General features: G+C 37.5%; 1 protein-coding gene, 1 long non-coding RNA gene and 1 other non-coding gene across 9 annotated transcripts in view; 2 read left to right on the plus strand and 1 right to left on the minus strand.

Moving 5' to 3' along the window:
- The window catches only part of LOC115223427 (TBC1 domain family member 2B), a 295916-nt gene extending 294303 nt beyond the window's left edge, over nt 1-1613 (plus strand). For all 7 annotated transcript variants that reach the window (XM_029793960.2, XM_029793959.2, XM_029793964.2 and 4 more), the window contains one exon: nt 1376-1613. In XM_029793960.2, coding sequence (XP_029649820.1) covers nt 1376-1516 — 141 coding nt within the window. In that variant the 3' untranslated portion in view covers nt 1517-1613. The remainder of the gene's footprint in view (nt 1-1375) is intronic.
- Nucleotides 1614-5030: 3417 nt separating this feature from the next.
- Nucleotides 5031-6829, plus strand: LOC118767660. The gene is made up of 2 exons (XR_005003578.1): nt 5031-6412; nt 6585-6829. It is a non-coding gene; the product is annotated as an uncharacterized LOC118767660 (long non-coding RNA).
- An 8427-nt stretch (nt 6830-15256) lies between these two features.
- On the minus strand, nt 15257-15390 carry LOC115223735. Its single transcript, XR_003882826.1, has one exon. It is a non-coding gene; the product is annotated as a U4 spliceosomal RNA (small nuclear RNA).
- Nucleotides 15391-25649: the final 10259 nt, after the last annotated feature.

Genomic DNA, 25649 nt, shown 5'->3' on the forward strand with positions numbered 1-25649 from the left:
CACTCTCCAGTCACTTGCCAAACAAGTACAACCCTGTAATAATTTATACTGATCATAGAAAACTATGCGCTTTTACTTTCTTTCATACGTTTCTCATTGACATTTTCTTTAAGTAGTCCATGTCATCACTACCACCACCACCATCATCATTATTATAACCAATGTGGGAACCTCTGTGTAGTCACTCATTGACCTGCTAGAGATTGACCAGGTGAATCTCTCAAATCCCAGCCCTGCCATCTTTAAACAGGGCACATTGGATAGTGCATCCAAGATACACAAAGCCGGAAACATACTAATGCCTGTGATCACTAATTTGAGCAAACAATAAGCATCATCATCATCATCATCATCATCATCATCATCATCATCATCATCATCATCATCATCAACATCATCATCCTGCTTTATCCTGTTTTTCTCTTTTTTTTTAACACTGTTCAATTTATCATTCTTTATTTAAGATAGCAGGGAAGGGATGATTTGAAGGAAGACTTGGCTGCTATTTCTTGTAGGTCAACAAGTGACTGTGTAAAGGCCCTTTCATTAGTTTGGAATCATTGTTTTAAACAGAGCATATATGCACTGGAGACCACATTGGACCTGTACACGCTACTTCCACCCTCCCCTGTTTTCTTTGCTAATCTTTGAGCATTTAGATTAATCTCTCAAATGTTATGCTTATTTATTCCCATTGTTGTGAAGTAATCATGCATTACTTCATACCTTCAGTATTTCAATGATGTTACTGCTTATAACAAGAATGACATTGTAGGGTAGGTGTGAAAGGTTAGTGGAGGCACAATGGCCCAGTGGTTAGGGCAGCGGACTCGCGGTCGTAGGATCGCGGTTTCGACTCCCAGACCGGGTGTTGTGAGTGTTTATTGAGCGAAAACACCTAAAGCTCCACGATGCTCCGGCAGGGATGGTGGTGATCCCTGCTGTACTCTTTCACCACAACTTTCTCCCACTCTTACTTCCTGTTTCTGTTGTACCTGTATTTCAAAGGGCCGGCCTTGTCACTCTCTGTGTCACGCTGAATATCCCCGAGAACTACGTTAAGGGTACACGTGTCTGTGGAGTGCTCAGCCACTTACACGTTAATTTCACGAGCAGGCTGTTCTGTTGATCGGATCAACCGGAACCCTCGTCGTCGTAACCGACGGAGTGCTTCCTATGTGAAAGGTTAGATCTAGCTGGTTTAAACATAAAAACCAGAATATTTGAGCAAAATATGGCTGCTTTAAATGATAAAGGGTTTAAATGTTTTATAATGAATTTGCAGTTAATAAATTAAAACCAGAAGATCTGGATATTTTCTGCCTTAATTTGAAAGCTGAAACTAATTTTATTCTGTCGAATATTTGTTTTCCAGGCTGAATTAGCTGAACTCGACGCCATAAGAGAGGCTTACCGTGAATCACAGAGAGAAAGTCACAAAGAGGAAATAATTTCCCTGGAAATTAAACCAGACGAAAAATCCTCTGATATTATCAACAGCGAGGATGACGACTGAAGGATTTGACAATTATTTTCTTTTAATGTTCTTAAAGGCTTAGCGCCACTGTTTTTTTTGCCTGTTAATGAAGCGTAAAGTTCACAGTTTTAGAAAACAAAATATGCTGAATAGCCATGGTGCTATGTGCTAACATCAAATGAACTCAAAATGAGACAAGCAAAAACAATTTTCTAATTACCACCTATATATACATACATACATACATACATACATACATACATACATATATATATATATATATACACACATACATATATATACATATATATATATGTATATATATATATATTATATATATAAATATATATATGTATATATATATATAATATATATATATATATATACAAATTGAGATAGGGGTTGTAAATGCAACCCACCATGGGATATATATGTATATGTATGTATGTTTATCATATTATATATTATATATATATGTTTGCAAAAAAGTGAAAGAAAGAGAGTACTTGATACATGTGGTAGAGTTTATGAGTTTATTTATTTGAAAACAGCAGGAGATTCATTTTGTTACCACTCAGTCCCTTTACTGCACCCGAGAAACTCTGAGTTGCCACAAAAGTGAATCATCAGCTGTTTCGCCCATGAGATTTTTAATGTGGAACTATGTCAAACCTGTTATTAAATACTTAAAACTCTGACTAAATTGTTGAGTGCTAGTTTGTTTTATTTGTTCACCCACTCATGTACATACATACGCCGCAAGCACACACACACTCATACACATGCAGATATATGCATATATATATATATATATATACATATATATATATATATATATATTTATATATATATTTATATATATATATATATATTTATATATATATTTATATATATATTATATATATTTATATATATATATATATTTATATATATATATATATTTATATATATATATATATATATATTTATATATATATATATATATATATATATATATTATATATATATATTTATATATATATATATATATTTATATATATATTATATATATATATATATAATATATATATATATATATATTTGATTAATGATAGAGACAGAAAATGGGAGATACCAAAAAGTTTATTGATCACTACGACTGTTTCGACCCATCTACACTATGGATACACCTGAACCAGATGTTCAATATCCTACGTGTGAGCGACTGATGCTAGGTAGGTTGGAATAATTGTAGTGACCAATAAACTTTTTTTGTATCTTCCATCTTCCGTCCTTCTCATTAATCAAATACCTAACGAACACTGAGAAAGTGAATATGCTTTACCAGGGAACTACCAGTTGTATACCATACAATTTATTAACTTTTATATATATGTATATATATATATATATATGTTCTAAAATCTACACAGCCTTGGTTTTTTATCTCATTACGAAATAAAATTTATATATATATATATACATACATATATACACACACACACATATATACATATATTGTTGAAGTCATAAGTATTTATAAACTTTTGAGAGAACATGAAATTATTATTATTATTTTTTTTTTTGTTTTTTGGAACATTGGCTCTCAAAGCACATAAAGCTATAAATAATAGCAGGGGTAAAATGTTGTGTTGAAAAACCCTTTGGAGATAGAAAAAAGTTGAAGGCTGCCCAATAGGATGCAGTCGTGTATTTCCTTTGACTTTTCCTATCCACCCCCAAAAAAGGGGTATTTCAACCCCATATTAATATGCTATTATTTATAGCTTTATGTGTATTGAGATCCACTGTTCCAAATAAATAAATATATATATATGTATGTATATATTGACTTATATGTGTGCAGCATCTGCATTAAAACATGCGGTGTTGTTGCAACTAGTTTCCATGTCTTTCTATATGATTCCACTCCACTTCAACATAATAGGGTGTTCTGTGTTCCCTTAATTTTTGTTGTCTTTAATCAATTGTTATAATTAATTTTTGTTTTCTTTATTTAAGTGGAGTGGGACGTGTCTTAGAAACGACCTCAGCGTAAATTTCTCAAAGCTCAAAATATTTCTCAGTGTAGAAACCAATGATTTGTTTTTGTCCCTAAAGCAGTCAGTCATATAAAGTAGAAAAAGAGGGAATCTTTTAAGCTGCTTGCTTTCTGAGACCAGCGTTACTGTCCCATCTCATGCCGATCTTCCTTACAACCATTCCATTTGTTTTGTTCAAATCCCAGTATATCTCATGATGAAGTGAGACACATCATGACATATTGTTGGTTTTGTTCCCATCATATTGTAATATGTTGTACCAAAAAAAAAAAAAAATTGCTTCCCTACCACTGGTTTTGGTCAAAAAATTCTGCACTATTTTATGATGGTGTGACTTAAACCCCATGAGTGTTGATTACATGGCTACCAATTGATTCAGTTGCAGTTGGTGCTTTTATTATATAAAGCTCAATAGAAGCGTTATAGAATATTGAGTGAGTGGTCAGTATTTAGTAATATAGTAAAGTAGATGTATTTCACCTAAGAAAATCTGTAGTAAAATTGTTTTACATTCCTGGATTAACTAAACTTTTACAGTTGTAAAAATATTTCTTGAGTGATAAAAGGAAGCTTGAACAGTTTAGCTGTACCCCCCCCCCCATACACACACACACATGAAGGTTTTGAAAAATATTGTTGATACAGTCACATTATTTGAAGAATGATTTTCTTAAAATAGAAATTATTAAACCCTCTTGGGACACCCGGGCCAATTCATCGGCCCAGGTGACGCAAGCTGAAAGAACTTTGAAGTCAATCCGTCAGCCTGATGAAACAAATGTTGTGAATGGTTGCTTTTGAAATGTAATAGCCAATCAGAGATCATCTTTCAGTAGGTGAATCTCAATAGAAAACAAATTTTGGTCTTTTTGGCTACACATGCCAAAACACCAAGTGTCTCAAAAGGGTTTATTATATTAAATAGAAAATCTTTAAAAAAAGATAGGATCACATTAACCTTTTGGAAAGAAGCTTTTGGCTTGCCCCATAACATTTGTGCTTCAACAACCAAACAGTGAAAGCACTTTCACTCAAAACAAAGGCTTAAGAAAATCTCTCTCCAAACATCAGAGGTGTACCTGCCAGGTGAGTGATTTGATCTGAGAACATGTGTTGAAACTAAAACAATTGCAGCAGGGAGGACACATGTTAGCTATTCAAAAACACACAAGGGTTACTCTTTTACTCTTTTACTTGTTTCAGTCATTTGACTGGGGCCATGCTGGAGCACCGCCGTTAGTTGGGGAAATCGACCCCAGGACTTATTCTTTGTACGCCCAGTACATATTCTATCGGTCTCTTTTGCCGAACTGCTAAGTTATGGGGATGTAAACAGACCAGCATCGGTTGTCAAGCGATGTTGGGGACACAAACACAGACACACAAACATACACACAAACACACACACACACACACACACACACACACAACACACACACACACACACACACACACACACATATATATATATACATATATATATGATGGGCTTCTTTCAGTTTCTGCCTACCAAATTCACTCACAAGGCTTTGGTCGGCCCGAGGCTATAGTAGAAGACACTTGCCCAAGGTGCCACACAGTGGGACTGAACCCGGAACCATGTGATCGGTAAGCAAGCTACTTACCACACAAACACTTCTGCGCCTACAACTTCGCTTAAACTATTTAGTATTTTTAGTATTTGATGTCAAAAATATTTTGTTGCACCAACTGCGACCCGGTCATTGGCATGATTCCACTTCATTTTGACTGTGTGTTTGTTTGTCTGAGTCATTATCAAACATTTGTGTATGCCTAACGAGTTAATCTAACTGCAAACATTCAAATGATCAAATTGATCAGAGAAATATGGACAGTGAACTCTATGAATTACGACATTCAGTTTATAGATATATTATTGCAGAAGCTTTTCATATGAAAATGTTATAAAACTAAAAACCTTAGTTGTAAAATGTATTTTAGTGTTACAAACAATAACAGTTGATCAACAGAAAAAACATAGCATTATTGTAATACAATGGTGAGTTCATAGAGCAGAGAAATACAGTATTTAGTATTTAGTTTCATTCTTCTATATTTTGAGTTCAAACACTACCAGTATTAATTTTGGTTTTTATCTTCCTGGGGTTGCAAAATTATGTTCAAATTTTAAATTCAAATCTTTGTTTCAAACCTTGTTAGTTCAGGAATGATAACATTACAGTTCAAATAGATAAATTTTTGCGTCTTTAATTAAGTTGAAAGTTAGTCTTCGTTATTTCAAAAATCAAAACTACAGAGGCAGAACATATTCTTGTTAGCCTTTTAACTGTGAAATTAAATTTCATGATTATTCTAGTAAATGATATAAAATATCTGTGAAAGAAGAATTGCCTTTGTAAACTATCACAACAAAAAATAGTTTCAAGCGTAACATTCTTCAACAAAAGATAGATTGGTGAATAAAACTACTTTCTGCAGTTAGGGATAATGAAATTTTGAGTGGATATATCTGATTTCTGCAGTAAAAGGGTTAAAGTAAAAATAGGAGACATTGGATCATGTCTTGAATTTAGTGTAACTAGTAAAAAAAAAAAAGTAAGACAGTCATGGTTGGACTGTCTTTGATCACAGGTTTGACAAATTTCCTTAACCCATTTACTGCAAAATTAAATTTCAGGGTTATTCCAGTAATGATGTTAAATATCTACCAAAAATCAGAATTGTTATTTTCTGCAAATCCCATTGCCTCAACATACTTGGCATATTTCAATGGAAAATAGTTTCAAACATGATATTCCTTAACAAAAGATAGCTTGGTATATAAATTTGCTTTCTGCAGTTAGGGATAATGAAATTTTGAGTGGAGATATCTGACATCTGCAGTGAAAGGGTTAAAATACAATGGCAAAGAGTTTGGAATTTTGATAACTGATTTTGAATGTGAACAATTGTCTTTCATTCAGTTGAAAGTGCGTTATTTCTCTAAATCTCATAATTCTTGATTACTTTGAAAATTAAAACCACAAATACAAAATTGTCTTCTTGTTGAAAAAGGGGAGAAAAAAAAAACTTGGTTACAAAAGGGTTAATCTGAGAGTGTGGAAAAGAGATGGAATTTTAATAATTGATTTTGAATGTGATATTATTTTGCCTTTAATTTGTAATTTGTTGTTAATAAATGTTTATTCTGTTAAAACGGTATCTGACTTTAAGATGAAAACAAATTGAACGTTAAGACATATTTTGAAAAACCATATTACATTTAACATTAATAAATCAAGTTAAATCATTCCTTACTCTGTGATGGAATCAACCAGAGTCAACTATTGATTATTATTATGTTATTATTCACAAATGAAATCATTTTCATCAATAGCATGTTTTTATTTAATTATATTGAAACCTAATCACATCTGGTAATTTTCCACTGAAAAATACAACAACTTTGATGTATAAAATAGGAAATAGGATATATAAAAACTAACATGTCTAGTAGATTGCTGCTTTTTATCTAATAATAATGATAATAAGGAAAATGAGAAATAGGTTTGCTGTATTGATTATTGAACTGAGCTGAAATAGAATTTACATATAAAGAAAATAAAGACAAAAACACTTTCCGTGAAAATTCTGAAAAATTGATTATTATTAAAACATTTATGATTTTACATATTGATTCTTAAATTCTATAGCTAAGTTCTTTTTCATAGAAGCTAGCTATCAGCAAGCAGGTATTGTGAATCAAGAACGGTTGTCAATCATGCTTTTGCTCTGATTCTTAAACAATCAACAATGCCCTTTGCAATAGAAACTAGAAGAGCGAAAACAAAACACACACACACACACACATACACACACAAAAACAAAACAAAAAAGACAAATAAAAAGTATAAAGAACATAAATTAGTTTAAGCTCATAGAACTGCTTTTTCAAATGTTTACTTCCTCCAAGAGAAGATTCCATATTAAAAATCTGCATGGCTTCTTACACGATGCCATTTAAGAATAGAATAGAAACACAAGATTTCTGAAATACCAAAATCAAAGATTTTGTGAGAGAAATTTCCAAAAAAATGCATCAATTACTTTATTTAGCATGAATACAGTTATTGTTTATTTTGCTTGTTTTGGTTATTTCACTGTGGCCACGCTGGAGCACTACCCTGAAGTGGTTAGTTGAACAAATCAACCCCAGGACTTATTTTTAAACCTAATACATACTCTATTGATCTCTTTTGCTGAACTACTAAGTTACAGGTACCTAAACAAACCAAAGGAGTGAGGTGGAGGAACAAACACTCACATCTATATACCCTGGGCTTCTTTTAATTTCTGCCTACCAAATCCACACAGTGGGACTGAACCCAGAACCATGTAGTTGGGAAGCAAGCTTCTTACCACATAGTCATGCAAGCAGTTTTATTCAAGTTTTTATTTACTTGGATTTGTTTGTTATTATTTAAGTCTTTAGCATTCCAATTACTCTATCAAATGTAAGGCTTATTTATCCAGATTTTAAAAAATTAATCACGCATTATCTTGTAGCTTCAAGATTTCGAAGATGTGGTTGTTTATTTTTCGAATGACATTGTAGTGTAGGTGGCCAGTTCGAACATAAAAAGGTAGAACATTCAGGCTAGATATGGATGGCTTAAATGCTAAAGGGTTAATCCCAGTTTTGTCTTGAGCCAATAATCCTATGACCTAAAGCATTCCAACCATGGCCACCCCTTGTTTGTATGAGTGTGTCTAGGGGTTATTTTATTCAATATGTTCCTTTCTTCGTCAAGATATTAATGAGCTCTATGAGTGAGATTTGGTTGCTATTTCTAGTTGCTCCAGTATGGCCACAGTCAAATGACTGAAACAAGTAAAAGAGTAAAAGAGATGCCTCACATTATATATATATATATATATACAATTAAAATTAAATTTAGGGTAAAAATTGATATTTATCAATTAGAACCAGTGGTCTAGCATATTAAAAAAGAATCCGAAGATTAAAATATTTCTATATACCAATTAAGGACTGCACACGAAAAGTGGACAGTCAACATGCTAGATATAGACGTCAAATCGCCATTCTCCACAAAAAAAGTTTATGTTCTCAGATCTGAGAACATAAACTTTTTTTTGTGGAGAATAGCGATTTGACGTCTATATCTAGCATGTTGACTGTCCACTTTTCGTGTGCAGTCCTTAATTGGTATATATATATACATATATGTACATATATGTATATATACACATACCTATTGACACACACATACACTCATGTATATATATTAAATGAGGAGTGCCTAATGTGTGTGTGCATATCTCTATATCTTTCAGCATGAATGAGAAAACTGAAAGGAAACCAGTGCATTTTTCCTTTGTGATTTTTGCCCTACATCAAGTTATAGATATTCCTTTAGCATTCAGAAGAAGAAAAAAATGTGCAGTGAACCAGTGATTTGGTCAATAGAATGATTTTAACCGATGACTGCGTCTTTCACCATTTGCAATAAGAATATAAAAAAAATGTAAACATGACCAAAAAAGAATATTTTGCAAGTATGGATATTTGTACATTGTCAGGACAACTGTTGTTTTGTTTTTCTCTTGTAGCTTTTGATTATTCTTCTCAATATTAAACTACTCTTCTTGGAAGTAGAACACATCAACCAGGCGGACCAAAGAGTGTGAATTTATGTACCTTGTTTTTCACACAATTCAGATTCACTCATGCGTGGGTCTGGAGTTACAGCGGAAGACATAGACAAATTTTTTTTATGTGCCCTTTTCAAGCCTAGCCAGGTTCATGGGCCCAGTTTCCTGGTTTCTGTGGTGTATGTGTTCCCCCCTCCCCCAGCTTGATGGGATGCCAATCCATCGCTGCATTACTCAAGAAACAGAAAGAGAGAGTGAGAAAAAGTTGTGGCGAAAGAGTACAACAGGGGTCACCACCACCCCCTGCCAGAGCCTTGTGGAGCCTTAGGTGTTTTCGCTCAATAAACACACACAACGCCTGGTCTGGGAATCGAAACTGCGATCCTCTGACCACAAGTGCTCTGCCCTAACCACTGGGCCATTGCACCTCCCAAATGGGCCCAGTTTCCCGGTTTCCATGGCGTATGTGTTCCCAAGCTGGATGGGACGCCAGTCTATTGCAGTGTTTCTCATTTTTGCCAGCTGAGTGGACTGGAGCAACGTGAAATGAAGTGTTTTGCTCAAGAATACAACGTGTCGCCTGGTCCAAGAATCGAAACCACAATCTTACAATCATGATGCTGACACCCTAACCACTAAACCACACACCTCTACACATACATACATACTTATATATAGATAGATAGATGCAAGCTTGCGTGTGTGTGTGTGGTAGAGAAGTTTGCTTCCCAGTTACATGGATTTAGGTTCACTCCCAATGCAAGACACCTTTAGACCAACATGGAATGAAGCGTTTTGCACAAAAAAACAACACACCATCTGGTCTAGGAATTGAACCCATAATCTGGCAATCATGAGTGCAACACCTTAACAACTAGGCCACACATCTTCACATGTAGACATGGTAAGAATATAAAGGGACATAACTATACAATGTCTTTATAGAAAAACAAATCCTTCTTCTTTATAACAGACATAAGTGTATCTTGGACAACTGGTCAGCTTCCCTTTCAAAGATATTTAAACATATAGGCACAGGCGTGGCGTTTTGGGTAAGAAGCTTGCTTTCTAACCACGTGGTCTTGGGTTCAGTCCCACTGTGGGACACCTTGAGGAAGTGTCTTCTACTATAGCATCAGGTTGACTAAAGATTTGTGAGTAGATTTGCTTGACAGGAACTGAAAGAAACCCACCATTAATGTACATACGTGTGTGTGTGTGTGTGTGTGTATATATATATATATATATATGTGTGTGTGTATTGTGTAGGTAGTTAGGGTAAATTTCATGTCTATCTAACATGTAGCATGAAACATGTAATGGTGAATAAATAAGACCAAAACCTTTCCAATTTCCTGTTTTGTTACACACACACACATGTATGTTATCTGTGTGTTTTTTGTTTGTCCTTCATCACTGCTTGTCAACTGGTGGTGGTTTGTTTACATCCCTGTAACTTAGCAGTTTGGAAAATGAGGCTGATGGCATACGTATCATGCTTAAAATATAACTACTGGGGTTGATTTGTTCAACTAAACCCTTCAAAAGTGGTGTCCTGGCTTGGCTACACTCCAATGACTGGTAGAAATAAAACAAAAGAAGAACACCTTAACATACCCATGCATGCAGCAGCTTCCGTCATCACAGCTTCCCTCATCACAGACCTCCCTCATCACATCTTCCGTCATCACAGCTCCCCTCATCACATCTTCTCTCATCAAAGCTTCCCTCATCACATCTTCCGTCATCACATCTTCCCTCATTGCAGCTTCTCTCATCACATCTTCCTTCATCACAGCTTCCCTCATCACTGCTTCCCTCATCAAAGCTTCCCTCATCACAGCTTCCAACATCACAGCTTCCCTCATCACAGCTTCCCTCATCCTGCTTCCCTCATCACAGACCTCCCTCATCACTGCTTCCCTCATCAAAGCTTCCCTCATCACAGCTTCCCTCATCACTGCTTCCTTCATCAAAGCTTCCCTCATCACACATTCCCTCATCACAGCTTCCCTCATCACAGTTTCCCTCATCACAGCTTCCCTCATCACAGCTTCCCTCATCACAGCTTCCCTCATCACAGCTTCCCTCATCACAGCTTCCCTCATCAAAGCTTCCCTCATCAAAGCTTCCCTCATCACAGCTTCCCTCATCACAGCTTCCCTCATCACAGCTTCCCTCATCACAGCTTCCCTCATCAAAGCTTCCCTCATCACAGCTTCCCTCATCACAGCTCCCCTCATCACAGCTTCCCTCATCACAGCTTCCCTCATCACTGCTTCCCTCATCACAGCTTCCCTCATCACAGCTTCCCTCATCGCAGCTTCCCTCATCACAGCTTCCCTCATCACAGCTTCCCTCATCACAGCTCCCCTCATCACAGCTTCCCTCATCGCAGCTTCCCTCATCGCAGCTTCCCTCATCAAAGCTTCCCTCATCACAGCTTCCCTCATCACAGCTCCCCTCATCACAGCTTCCCTCATCACAGCTTCCCTCATCACAGCTTCCCTCATCACAGCTTCCCTCATCACAGCTTCCCTCATCACAGCTTCCCTCATCAAAGCTTCCCTCATCACAGCTTCCCTCATCAAAGCTTCCCTCATCACTGCTTCCCTCATCACAGCTTCCCTCATCGCAGCTTCCCTCATCAAAGCTTCCCTCATCACAGCTTCCCTCATCAAAGCTTCCCTCATCAAAGCTTCCCTCATCACACATTCCCTCATCACAGCTCCCCTCATCACAGCTTCCCTCATCACAGCTTCCCTCATCACAGCTTCCCTCATCACAGCTTCTCTCATCACAGACCTCCCTCATCACAGCTTCCCTCATCACAGTTTCCCTCATCACAGCTTCCCTCATCACAGCTTCCCTCATCACAGCTTCCCTCATCACAGCTTCCCTCATCAAAGCTTCCCTCATCAAAGCTTCCCTCATCACAGCTTCCCTCATCACAGCTTCCCTCATCACAGCTTCCCTCATCACAGCTTCCCTCATCACAGCTTCTCTCATCACAGACCTCCCTCATCACAGCTTCCCTCATCACAGTTTCCCTCATCACAGCTTCCCTCATCACAGCTTCCCTCATCACAGCTTCCCTCATCACAGCTTCCCTCATCAAAGCTTCCCTCATCAAAGCTTCCCTCATCACAGCTTCCCTCATCACAGCTTCCCTCATCACAGCTTCTCTCATCACAGACCTCCCTCATCACAGCTTCCCTCATCACAGCTTCCTCATCACAGCTTCCCTCATCAAGCTTCCCTCATCACAAGCTTCCCTCATCACAGCTTCCCTCATCACACAGCTTCCCTCATCACAGCTTCCCTCATCATCACAGCTTCCCTCATCATCACAGCTTCCCTCATCACAGTTTCCCTCATCACAGCTTCCCTCATCACTGCTTCCCTCATCACTGCTTCCCTCATCACTGCTTCCCTCATCACTGCTTCCCTCATCACTGCTTCCCTCATCAAAGCTTCCCTCATCACAGCTTCCCTCATCACATCTTCTCTCATCAAAGCTTCCCTCATCACATCTTCCGTCATCACAGCTTCCCTCATCAAAGCTTCCCTCATCAAGCTTCCCTCATCAAAGCTTCCCTCATCACAGCTTCCCTCATCACTGCTTCCCTCATCACAGCTTCCCTCATCACAGCTTCCCTCATCGCAGCTTCCCTCATCACATCTTCCGTCATCACAGCTTCCCTCATCAAAGCTTCCCTCATCACAGCTTCCCTCATCGCAGCTTCCCTCATCACAGCTTCCCTCATCGCAGCTTCCCTCATCACATCTTCCGTCATCACAGCTTCCCTCATCAAAGCTTCCCTCATCAAAGCTTCCCTCATCACAGCTTCCCTCATCAGCTTCCCTCATCACTGCTTCTCTCATCAAAGCTTCCCTCATCACATCTTCCGTCATCACAGCTTCCCTCATCAAAGCTTCCCTCATCAAAGCTTCCCTCATCACAGCTTCCCTCATCACTGCTTCCCTCATCACAGCTGCCCTCATCGCAGCTTCCCTCATCACATCTTCCGTCATCACAGCTTCCCTCATCACAGCTCCCCTCATCACATCTTCTCTCATCAAAGCTTCCCTCATCACATCTTCCGTCATCACAGCTTCCCTCATCAAAGCTTCCCTCATCACAGCTTCCCTCATCGCAGCTTCCCTCATCACAGCTTCCCTCATCGCAGCTTCCCTCATCACAGCTTCCCTCATCACAGCTTCCCTCATCACATCTTCTGTCATCACAGCTCCCCTCATCACAGTTTCCCTCATCACAGCTCCCCTCATCACAGCTTCCTTTGTCAATTTTGACCTTCGCTACGTTCTCCTACTGTCGCAAATAGGTGACAACTTGGCCGAATCATTAGAGCATTGGACAGATTGTTCCAGTTCTCTGAGTTCAAATCCTACCGAGGTCAACTTTTTCTTCTAACCTTTCAGGACAAATAGATAAAGCTACTATTTCAATACAGGGATCGATTCTCTTGTTCCTTTTGGTTTTCTTTCTTCCTCTCTAGAAGAAAATGGATATGTTCGGTCACGGAGAGGAATGAAATGGGCTCCATGAAAATTAAAATGTCCAAGACATACCATATTTTCTAGCATACAACTTGAATTTTTCAGAACAAAATTTACAGTCAATAAAGAATTTGTCTATTTATACACCAAGATGTCTTTAGAGAACCAAAAATTCCATGTGAGATGCAGCAGGATTTGAAATGATAGTGATGATATTTGTATGCTTCCACTATATACTACATTGGCAGGTATGCCAGAAAATAATGAGTGGATGTTTCAGTCAATGAAGGAAACCTCTACACAGTTGCTAGACCTGTTAAAAATAGCAGCTAAATTTTTTTCAAATTGTACACTTCTGTCTTATTATATGTACATAATATATTTTCCAGCATATAAGTCGAACTTTCTGACCAGAATTTAAAGCCAAAGAAAGGTAAGTTGACTTATACACTGAGACTACTTTGGAGGACCAAAAATTCTTTGAGATAGGCAGCAGGGTTTGGAAAGATAGTGACGATGTTTGAATGTTTACATTATATATTATATTGAATTGTGTGCCAGAAAATATAGTGCTATCTTTATGATTCCAAGAGTTAAGCTAGAATGTTAAAACTTAGTGCACATTCACAGCAGAGTTCACTAAGTGTGCATTAGCTTCATTTATTTGGCAAGAGTCCGGATACTTATTGATCAGACCATGCATATATAGCTTTGAATTATGTGTCACCTTTTAATTATTGAGTTCAAGAGAGATTTTGAAATTATTTTAAAATTTGTTTTCCTTGCACAATCTACAAAATTTAATTCATTAAAACAAAAAAGGAAAAGGAAGGAAGAAGGAAGGAAAGACAGCTATTAACCAGACTTCACTTTCCTGTATTCCATATCAATAATAATTATGATAATGGTTAATGGATCCCATATCAGTAATGATAAATGAACCTGTTTCATTATTATATTACTTTAGTTTTAAACCAATGTGGTGGTGGTGGTGGTGGGGTGTTGGCAACCTGGCTGGTTTGTTGGTTGGTTGTTTGATTGGTTAATTAAGTAGTGGGGGTGGGGGGATAGCTGGTGTTCAACAAAATACTTTATTGCTTGTGTTGTTCTTGTTACTATTTTTTAGCTTAATATTGTGCATCTTAAATTATACGAAAGCAGTTTATAGTCGTTTAGTTTTTTGTCACTGTTACTATTACAGAGTCTTGCGCCTACGTCAGAAATCATCATCATCATCATCATCATTATCATCATCTTCATTATCATCATCATCATCATTCTTATTCTGCCTTGGTCTACTTTGCCTTTCATCTTGTCGGGCTTGATAAATCAAGTACCAACAAAACACTGGGGTCAATGTTATTGACTAGTCCCCTCCTCACAAAATTTCAGGCCTTGTGCCTTTAGTTAAAAAGGATTATTGTTGTTGTTGTTGTTGTTGTTGTTGTTGTTATTATTATTATTCTGAGTTCAAATTGTGTTGAGGTTGACTTTGTCTTTCATCCTTTTTCAGGGTCGATAAATTAAGTACCAGTTACATACTCGGGTCGATGTAATCGACTTAGCCCCGCCCCCAAATTTCAGGCCTTGTGCCTTTAATAGAAAGGATAATTATTATTATTATTATTATTATTATTATTATTATTAGTTTCCAACTAGCAATAACCACACCTTGGATTTACCTCATTGGCCATGGTACTGCCTCTGCGGTACCATTTTACTGGTGAGTGTGTTACATTATAAGGCACAAAAAGAAAATGACTCTCCCCAGACTCAACAGAATATGCTTCAACACACGAAGTCATATAAAGAATCTTGCAAACCAAATCCCAAAATGAAACATTAAACACTAAGTGTACTCAGGAAACAGATGTTCTTGAATGCCCAGCAGCAGTCAAAGGTCAGCTAGCAGCAGTAGTAGAATCGCTAGTTCTAGATTTCTGATTTTAGCATCATCAGTAGCAGATATGTAAGTCACCTCATGCCAAGCAAATCTAAACTAGCTGATATGGATAAACAAAGATTGTAAGGTCACTGATGTTTGTATTTGGCCAGAAAACTGGGCAATAATTCATCTTTAGCAACAGAATTAGATTTAGTTCAAAATTAGCAATCTGTATACAGTGATACCTCGTTTATCGTGGTAGATTGGTTCCGAGACCGGCCGTGATAACTGAATTTCCGCAAAGTAGTGACACCATATTTACAGTATTTATTTAACGTGTATTTGGACTTTTAAAACCCTCCCTGTACTGTTAACAACCCACCCATTACAGTAGTCTATTAATAACAAGGACAACTGTTAAGCAATAACACTTTAGGTTTACAAAAATAAAGATTGTTACTGTTACACAGGCCAGATTACAAAATAGAAAGCTGTGATTCGTCGTCTCTCTCCATTGCACCAATCACAGCCCGTCTTAAGTTCAAATACCCCTGTATATGCTTCTTTTGCTATTTTACACTTGTTTTGTGGTTCCTAGACTAGGAAATAATATTTATTATTAATATTTTAATGGATTTAATGAAAAATTTTAGGCCTTCACATATATATATATATATATGTATATTTTAAAAATCTGCAGAGTCGTGAATCTGCGATAGTTGAACCACGAAGTAGCGAGGGATCACTGTACACGCTTAATGTATATATATTATTGAAAGCATTCTACACTGCTGTATTTATCTTAAGAAAGCATCTCTAATGATGTTGAAAACACAGACAAATATTAGCAGCAGGCAAAGGTCGCCTAGTAACAGCGGTGGAATTGCTAGATCTAAACTTTTGTTTATTAGCTTCAACAAGTGACTATCACCTGCTACTCGTATTTGTCTTTGTTTTAATACTATTTATCTATAAGAGATGCTTATATATATTTATATACTAGCAGTATCACCCGGCGTTGCTCGGGTTTGTTTCGATCCTTTAGAATGGGAATTTTTGAAAACTAAAAATTTTTGCATTATTTAAGTGAACATTTTTCTGGTTGAAATACTCCCAAAAAATAGCGACACAGCAGTCAAAAAATCGTAAAAAATAGGGATTTTCATAGTAAAAAAAGCACCTTTTTGATGTAAATAATTTTTGGTGTTAACATGATCCGATTTGAATTTTATCTTCTACGGAATGAAGAGCAAGCCTTCTATCATACTCTCAAATTTGGGTCTCGGAGGAGATAGTGTTAGCTGAAGGCTACCAAACCTGCCACACACAGACAACTTCAGCTTTATATATATAGATAAATATATATATAATATATATATATGTGTGTGTGTGTGTGTGTGTGTGTGTGTGTGTGTGTGGTGTGTGTGTGTGTGTGTACAGTATATGTACATTAAGTATGAATTCAAATAGCTTATATATCAATGGAACAGCTTGCTCATGAGCACTCCAGACATGTGTACCCCTTCACATATTTCTCAGGTAGATTCAGCATGACACATAGTGTGACATGGCTGGCCCCTTGAAATACAGGTACTACTCATCTTTGCAAGCTGAGTGGACTGAGGTAAAAATGAAATAAAGTGTCTTTCTCAGGGACACAACAAGCCACTGGGAATTGAACTCGTGACCCTATGATAGCAAGCTGAATACCCTAACCACTTAGTCACTAAAAGTACTCTGATTTGCTCAAAGCATTGCAATATGTGTAAATGAGATAAATGTTTGCAAAAACCTATTGGCAGCCTGTGTTGATAACAATGCATTTCACCAAACTGCTTGATTATGTTTCCCTTCTTCTATTTGGAAAGGGGAATTTTTTCCCAAAATAGTATAGGGTCGTTAACATATGTGATGCAATATTCTTTTCTCATATATAAATATGTATGTATGTGCCGGTGACACGTAAAAAGCACCCACTACAGTCTCAGAGTGGTTGGCGTTAGGAAGGGCATCCAGCTGTAGAAACACTGCCAGATCAGACTGGAGCTTGGTGCTGCCTCCTGGCTTCCCAGACGCCAGTCGAACCGTCCAACCCATGCCAGCATGGAAAACGGATGTTAAACGACAATGATGATGATGTATGTATGTAGTTGCTGTTGTTGTTGTTAAGCAACAAGACGGGTAAGGGTGATTAGGAGATGGTCTAGGGTTTAGGGGCGGGAGACCCCAGACCTTAAGGAAAAAAAAACTTTAGTCATTTTGTTGTGGTTGAGGGCTCTTTGTTGATGCCCGACAGTACTGGGAGGTGGCCCTCGAAGTCGCTGGAAATGGAGATCTCCGGGTCCAAATTCTTGAACGGTTGTATGTATGTATATGTGTATATGTATGTATGTATGTATGTATATGTGTATATGTATGTATGTATGTATGTATATGTGTATATGTATGTATGTATGTATGTATGTATGTATGTATGAATGTATGTATGTATGTATGTATATATGTATGTATGTATGTATGTATGTATGTATGTTTGTATATGTATGTATGTTTGTATATGTATGTATGTATGTATGTATGTATGTATGTATATATATATACCTATATATATATATCTAAGAGTTGAGGGTGAGATAATGAAGTGTTAAAGATGCATCAGTAGAGAGAGAGAGAGAGAGATAGAGAGATTAAGGTGACGAAAAAAGAGAGGCATAAAGTTCAAAAGCATGTGGGTATATATATATATAAGGAGGGATAGTGTGAGGGAAGAGGAGATGTTATTGATAAATCAAAGTAGAAGAGGGGAAGTGTGAAAAGAAGACAGATATAGAGATTTAAATAGAGAGCTATATATATCAACTCTATGTCGACAATGAGATGAGACAGAATGGTAGCAAATCACCAAAATAGTACTGGAAGTGAACTGTAATCAGTGTCTCTTATCAAGTGTCCTACACTTGACTTGATAAATCAAACCAGTGGGAAAAAAATACTATAAATAGTGCTACTAGTTTACTGTAGTATGATAAATTTACCTGATAACCATGTATTAGAAAAGACAAGTTTAGTAGAAGAGGATTATTATACTGGTTAAAAGCTAGAAAATTACTGTTTGTAAATCTCACAACGAGAGATATTCAGCAACAGTACTTTGGAGTAAAGATTATTTGCCAACGTAACATGGCAGTCCTGGTTTAGGACGGATGTTGCTGTAATTTAACCTCATGAGACATTGTCTCCAGATGGCTATACAATGCGATCTGTATCCTTATATTTTCGAAAATATAAGGACACAGATCGTGTCATATAGCCAGCTGGAGACAACATCTCCTGGGGCTAAATTACAGTAACATTTGTCCTAAACCAGGACTGCCATTTTATGTTGTAAATAATCTTTTCTGGTTAAACATTGTTAGTTCATCCCTTTAGAATTTAAACCACCCACATCTGGTCCAAATGTTCTGTTTTACATTTAAACTAACCAAATCTGACCTCAAACACACCCACAATGTAATTCTAAAAATAAAGATTCCCACCCTCGAAATCTTGAAACTATGAGATAATTCATGACTAATTCCACTCAATGTGAATAAATAAGCATTACATTTGATGGAGTAATCTGAATGCTAAAGGTTAAGGGCAGTAAGGTGCGGTTTGAAAGAGAATCTACCTGCTATTTTGAGCAACCATGTAAAGACACTCCTGTTTGCTTGATAACACTGGTTTACAAAGCAATTGAGGCAAACATAAAAATAGTCATTACGTTTATATATTTGTTTTGCAAGATTCTTGATGTGAAATCGTGTGTTGAAACAGATATTGTTGTATTTGGGGATGGTCGTGTTGCCAGTTTAGCCAATAAAAACATACGCACTCTATATTTGCTTTTAATTTGCTTCAGCTTTATTTTATTTTAATGTAAAAAGTAAAAAAAAGCTGAAGCAAATTAACACCAAATATATAGTGCATGTATTTTATTGGCTAAACTAGCAACATGACCATCCCCAAATACAATAATAAAAATAGTCGTTCTAGTCTAATTTTAGGGTGCTGATTTCAGATACAAAACTACTTTTCACTCATCACCTCTGGTTTTTGAGATGAACATTATTATGATTTTGCAACAATTCACGTAACCATATATATATGACCAATTTTTATTTTTTTGCCAGATTTTTGTAATACATACGATATATATATCTACAATAGCTTCAGGTACTTCAAAAGACTGAGGATGCATCAACAAGGCAAATTCTGCTACATGTGTAGGGATTTCACGACAGTTGCACAACGCCAAGCAATTACTTCCCTCCTGAGAACTGATATTTTCATTGTTTTGACCGTAAAATTGGAGATCAGGGCAAATCTTGGGCCCCACACATCTATTGAAAACCTTGCAACAATGAACTAACTGCATGATTTAATGGCAAGAAAGCAGCCTTCAGCTTTGCTGTCCTGATGGTCTGGAGAGAGCCATGAAGCCATGCAGATGATTGTTATTTTTGTCTAACAAATATAACAAGTTTCAATGCTTCTTCTAGAAAAAAGATCAAATATCCCAACCTTCCTTCAGCTATGAGACCTGTCCCCCACTCAGATCATCTCTCTGTCCCTACACCCCCAGCAAATAAGGATCTTCTTCCTTCATCAGATGAAGAAATGCCTTCAGGGGAAAATTCTGCCAAGTTGATCCCTCTCTTTACTCTTTTACTCTTTTACTTGTTTCAGTCATTTGACCGCGGCCATGCTGGAGCACCGCCTTTAATCGAGCAACTCGACCCCGGGACTTATTCTTTTGTAAGTCCAGTACTTATTCTATCGGTCTATTTTGCCGAACCGCTAAGTAACGGGGACATAAACACACCAGCATCGGATGCTAGGGGAACAAACACAGACACACAAACACACACACGCATATATATATACGACGGGCTTCTTTCAGTTTCCGTCTACCAAATCCACTCACAAGGCTTTGGTCGGCCCGAGGCTATAGTAGAAGACACTTACCCAAGATGCCACGCAGTGGGACTGAACCCGAAACCATGTGGTTGGTAAACAAGCTACTTGTTTATTTAGGAGCAAGTGGCAACGAGCCCCACTGGATCATGCAGGAAGACCTGAATGACCAGAATTGACCTGAATGACCAGGAAGACCTGAATGACCTAGCCAGGGATTTGTATCTATCTAAGAAGCAGTCTTTCCCCACTCTTTCCTCTTGCTGAGCCAAGCGTGGCTCGAGAAGGAACAAACATTCTGTAGTGAGATATCTATACATCATTCGGTTTAAGTGACAAAAGCTTGTGCAACATATGCCACTCCCTCGGTCGGCATTGCAAGTCAAAGTGCTAAGCATTGCAAGATGATGGATGCTATTTTGACTGCAAGTTTCATTTCAGAGTATGTTTCCTAAAAGAGCTACCCTTCCCACGGTTTTGTCAATAAATAATGGGAGTTTTCTCTGCCATATACACATACGGTTTTGTTATCTTCAGCACTGATTGTGCCCTTGTCTTTCTGTCTCTGCTTCTCTTTGTTTACACATTTCGTTCATCTTTTCTGGCTGACTTCCAAGAGATGAGGAGAGGAGATATTGTAAAAGCTACTAAATCTATTCATATTACCGATTAAACAAAACTGCATTGAAGCGTTCTGTTCCCATATCAATAAGTAGCAACAAGTCTTAATAAAAACACACACATACAACACGGATTTAACTGGCATGCACATATAGAGAGACTTGTGCATACAGATATGAACATGTACACACACACACACACATACAGAGTTACAGACCTATGCATAAACAACCGTGCACCCATATGCATAGGCAGACAATGCAAACTTAGGTGCATACCAGTAACTCCTTACATCACCCACATATTCACAAATGCGTCCAATCACATTTATTTGTTTGAAATGGGGTGAGCAGTGATTTAGTCAAAGGCAAAAGAGAAGCATTTAAGAACTTTTTCAGAGCCTCCAAAACTGATGGAATGTGGAGAGGAATTTATCCTAAGACAGGAGACCCTCGATGTTGGCAGAGAGTGGACCTTGCAAAAGGGTTACCAAAGACCCAATGGGTGTGTTAAACTGTGCAAGGAATTAAGTCTAGACACACACACACATGCACACACACACACATACACATAAACACTCTCACATAAATATAGATGCATACACAAACACAAACACACACACACACACATGCACATGCATGCACACAGACACACACACACATACACACACACAACACACACATGCACATACATGCACACACATACACACACACAACACACACATGCACATACATGCACACACATACACACACACAACACACACATGCACATACATGCACACACATACACACACACAACACACACATGCACATACATGCACACACATACACACACACAACACACACATGCACATACATGCACACACATACACACACACAACACACACATGCACATACATGCACACACATACACACACACAACACACACATGCACATACATGCACACACAGCACACACATGCATAACGCACACACATACAGACAATAGACACATGTACACACACACACACACAGAAACACTCTCACATAAACACAGATGCATACACAAACACCCCCCCACTCACACATACACACAAACACACACCCTTGCACACGCATACACAGACACACACACACACACACACACACACCACTTGTAATTCCTTTTATCTTCAGTTATTCTATTCCGAATCCTTGCCACTTGTCATCCACCCTGATTACATTTATAAACTGCAGATCATTCAAACCCATTTCTCTTCTCCACCCTAAGCATCTATTAACACCAGCGACTGAAGGGGCTTTTATGTGATCAAGCCACCTGCTAGAAATAACACTTGAATCTTCTTCCAGTTACACTACATCATCCTAAAAATAGATGGACATATTTGTTACCAATATAAACTGTGTTGTATTGGTGTTATCCTTGTTTAGCCCTGAGTCACTCCTGACTGAGAAGACCTATGATCAAAGATATTCCATCCATGGCTATTCCATCTTGTTTCTATACTTCATGTGCTTAGGACTTCATTATCAAATGTATCTTTTCTTCATTTATGGTTGCAGAGTGAGATATTGGAGAGATTTGGTTGCTATTTCTAGCTGGTCAGAGATCTATATAGAGGTTTCTTCATTGGCCTGGTGATTTGATGTTAGTCAACATGACAAAAGTATATGAAGTTTCTTATTTCTTTGCTGCCCACAGGGGCTACACACAGAGGGGACAAATAAGGACAGGCAAATGGATTAAGTCAATTATATCGATCCCAGTGCATAACTGGTACTTATTTAATCGACCCCGGAAGGACGAAAGGCAAAGTATGTGTGTGTTTGTCTCCTCAACATCGCTTGACAACTGGTGCTGGTGTATTTACGTCCCTGTCACTTAGCAGTTCGGCAAGAGCGACTGATAGAATATGTACTAGGCTTACAAAGAATAAGTCCTGGGGTCAATTTGCTCGACTAAAGGCGGTGCTCCAGCATGGCTGCAGTCAAATGACTGAAACAAATAAAAGAAAAAAAAAAGAAAGAGATGAACGCGGTACTAGCAAGTAGTGTTTGTTGCTTCTTCAACACGGCTGTTCCTTTCAAACAGACGTTACTGCAATGTTTTAACCCCAAGAGGACATTTCCTCTAGTAGGTTAACGATACAATCTGCAACTGATATAGTGTAAGCAGGGGAGCGAACCCTTGCCACCTTCTAGCAACAAGACCGTAGACCAGTTGGTTTCGAGTTATTTTCTGCCCATCTTCAGTACTGGACACCTTGCCTGCTAGAGATGGCAGTAGCTCGCTTCTGTTAGCAATATATATATATAAATTCGAGCAACATTTGGTTGCTGATCTTGCAGTAATACTTATGACAATAAAATAACATAAGATAAAGCAGCATTTATAACAATGTAATATCATGTCACCGTGACCGACCAGGCTATCAGATGTTGCTACATATCGCTGGTCACAATGCGCTTCACATTGTTTTAGCCATCAAATGACGCCACCCCGCTGGCTAAGTGAGCAGGCCAACAGAAGAAAGAGTGAGAGAAAGTTGCGGCGAAGGAGTACAGCAGGGATCGCTACCGGCCCCTGCCAGAGCCTCATGGAGCTTTAGGTGTTTTTGCTCAATAAACACTCACAATGCCCGGTCTGGGAATCGAAACCGCGATCCTATGACCGTGAGTCTGCTGCCCTAACCACTGGGCCATTACGCTTCCACTAACAATGTAATAAGATCCTTGAAATCAATGCCAAATCTCACAAATGACTTAGTTACTAGAATTAATTATCAATACTTTATGCATAAATAGATTGACTTGATACTAAATGTCTACCAGACTTAGCTGATTAATGAATGTACAAGATATTCTAGTAAACAGACTCTTGTGACAAATGATCGTTGAAATGTTTACTAGTCTTTCGTAATAGCTGTCTTTAGTATTGGCAAACATCTTCAAAATGTCCTTATAAATGTCAAAACCAGCTGTGCAGAATAGCTAAGATGCCAAGGATATGATTTTCCACAGAACTAACCTACGCCTTAATTCGCTGTGAAAATTGTTGCTTTTTGTGTCTTGCTTGAATGGATGCCAAAGGATTATCATTTAGATCCTCATCCTCTCAAGTTTCATTTTTCAAAGTACTGATAGCTGCAAAAAAGTTGGCAAGAGAAAAGCAATTATTACCATTAGATAAACATTCATGATTTTTTGAATTAATAGCTTCGAGGCCATGATTTGCCATTGTCAGTAATTGTGGATAAATAACATCATTTGCAATTCTGGAAATAAAAGAATCATTTCCTGACTCTTTTTCATGCCATCTGCTAGTTTTTTTGGAATTATAGTCTTTTACTTGATGTTTTAGCCCTACAAGTGATCTTATCTCTGTTTCTTAAACTCAATCATGTTGCTATTTTTTTTTGTCAGAATTATAAAAAGCAGCGAATATATTACAAGATTATCAAAAAAATTTTTTTCAAAGCTTGACAGCTTTAAATGCTATGAAAGTTCTCATAAAACAAATAATTATTTGCAAGTTCAATCTTATTATTAGACCAGGTCAAGGCGGTGAGCTGGCAGAACCGTTAGCATGCTAGGCAAAATGCTTAGTGGTATTTCGTCTGCTGCTACATTCTGAGTTCAAATTCCCCCGAGGTCGACTTTGCCTTTCATCCTTTCAGGTCGATTAAATAAGTACCAGTTACATACTGGGGGTCGATTTAACCGACTTAATTCGTTTGTCTGTCCTTGTTTATCCTCTCTGTGTTTAGCCCCTTGTGGGTAGTAAAGAAATAGGTATTTCGTCCACCACTTTGCTCTGAGTTCAAATTCCACCGAGGATGACTTTTTCTTTCATCCTTTTGGGGTTGATTAAATAAGCACCAGTTACACACTGGGGTCGATGTAATCAGCTTAATCACATCCTCCAAGCGGCCCTTGTGGCAAAAATTTGAAATCATTATTAGACCAGGTTACAGTTTCTGTGATGAAGATTTTGACACCAAATAAATAATAAATGTTTAAAGGTATTCAACAGTCTTTGTACATTTTTGAATGACTAACATGTCTTCCATGAAACAATCATTTCGATTTAATAGCATAACTGAAACAGCTGTTATAGTTTCTTGTGTAAGAAATCCGAATTCTTAGCCATAATGAATCAGGAAATTACTGAAGTATATTAATACTCAGGTAGGAAACCAGTAGTATTAATATTCAGGTAGAAACCATTACCATCTCTCTGATCACTGCTCTTTGTTCTTCTTTGGTGCACACCTGTAAAGCCAGAAAAAAAAAAGTTAGCCTGATCAGGCTAAAACTTAGATCACATAACCACAATAGTACCAGCTATAAGCATGTATGCGCCGGAGGCAGTGTGACAATAATAAAGATATGTTATGGCAAATGTGCACATAATTTTTGACTTCTCCTTGTATAAAGGGCTCACTCTTGTTTGTGTGCACTATTTATATTTGTAGACTCGTTGTTAGGTACAGCAATAGGATTAAAAAGTTTAAAACACTTATACAGGAAGGATGA

Source organism: Octopus sinensis, linkage group LG23, assembly GCF_006345805.1.
Source record: "Octopus sinensis linkage group LG23, ASM634580v1, whole genome shotgun sequence".
NCBI classification, from domain to species: domain Eukaryota; kingdom Metazoa; phylum Mollusca; class Cephalopoda; order Octopoda; family Octopodidae; genus Octopus; species Octopus sinensis.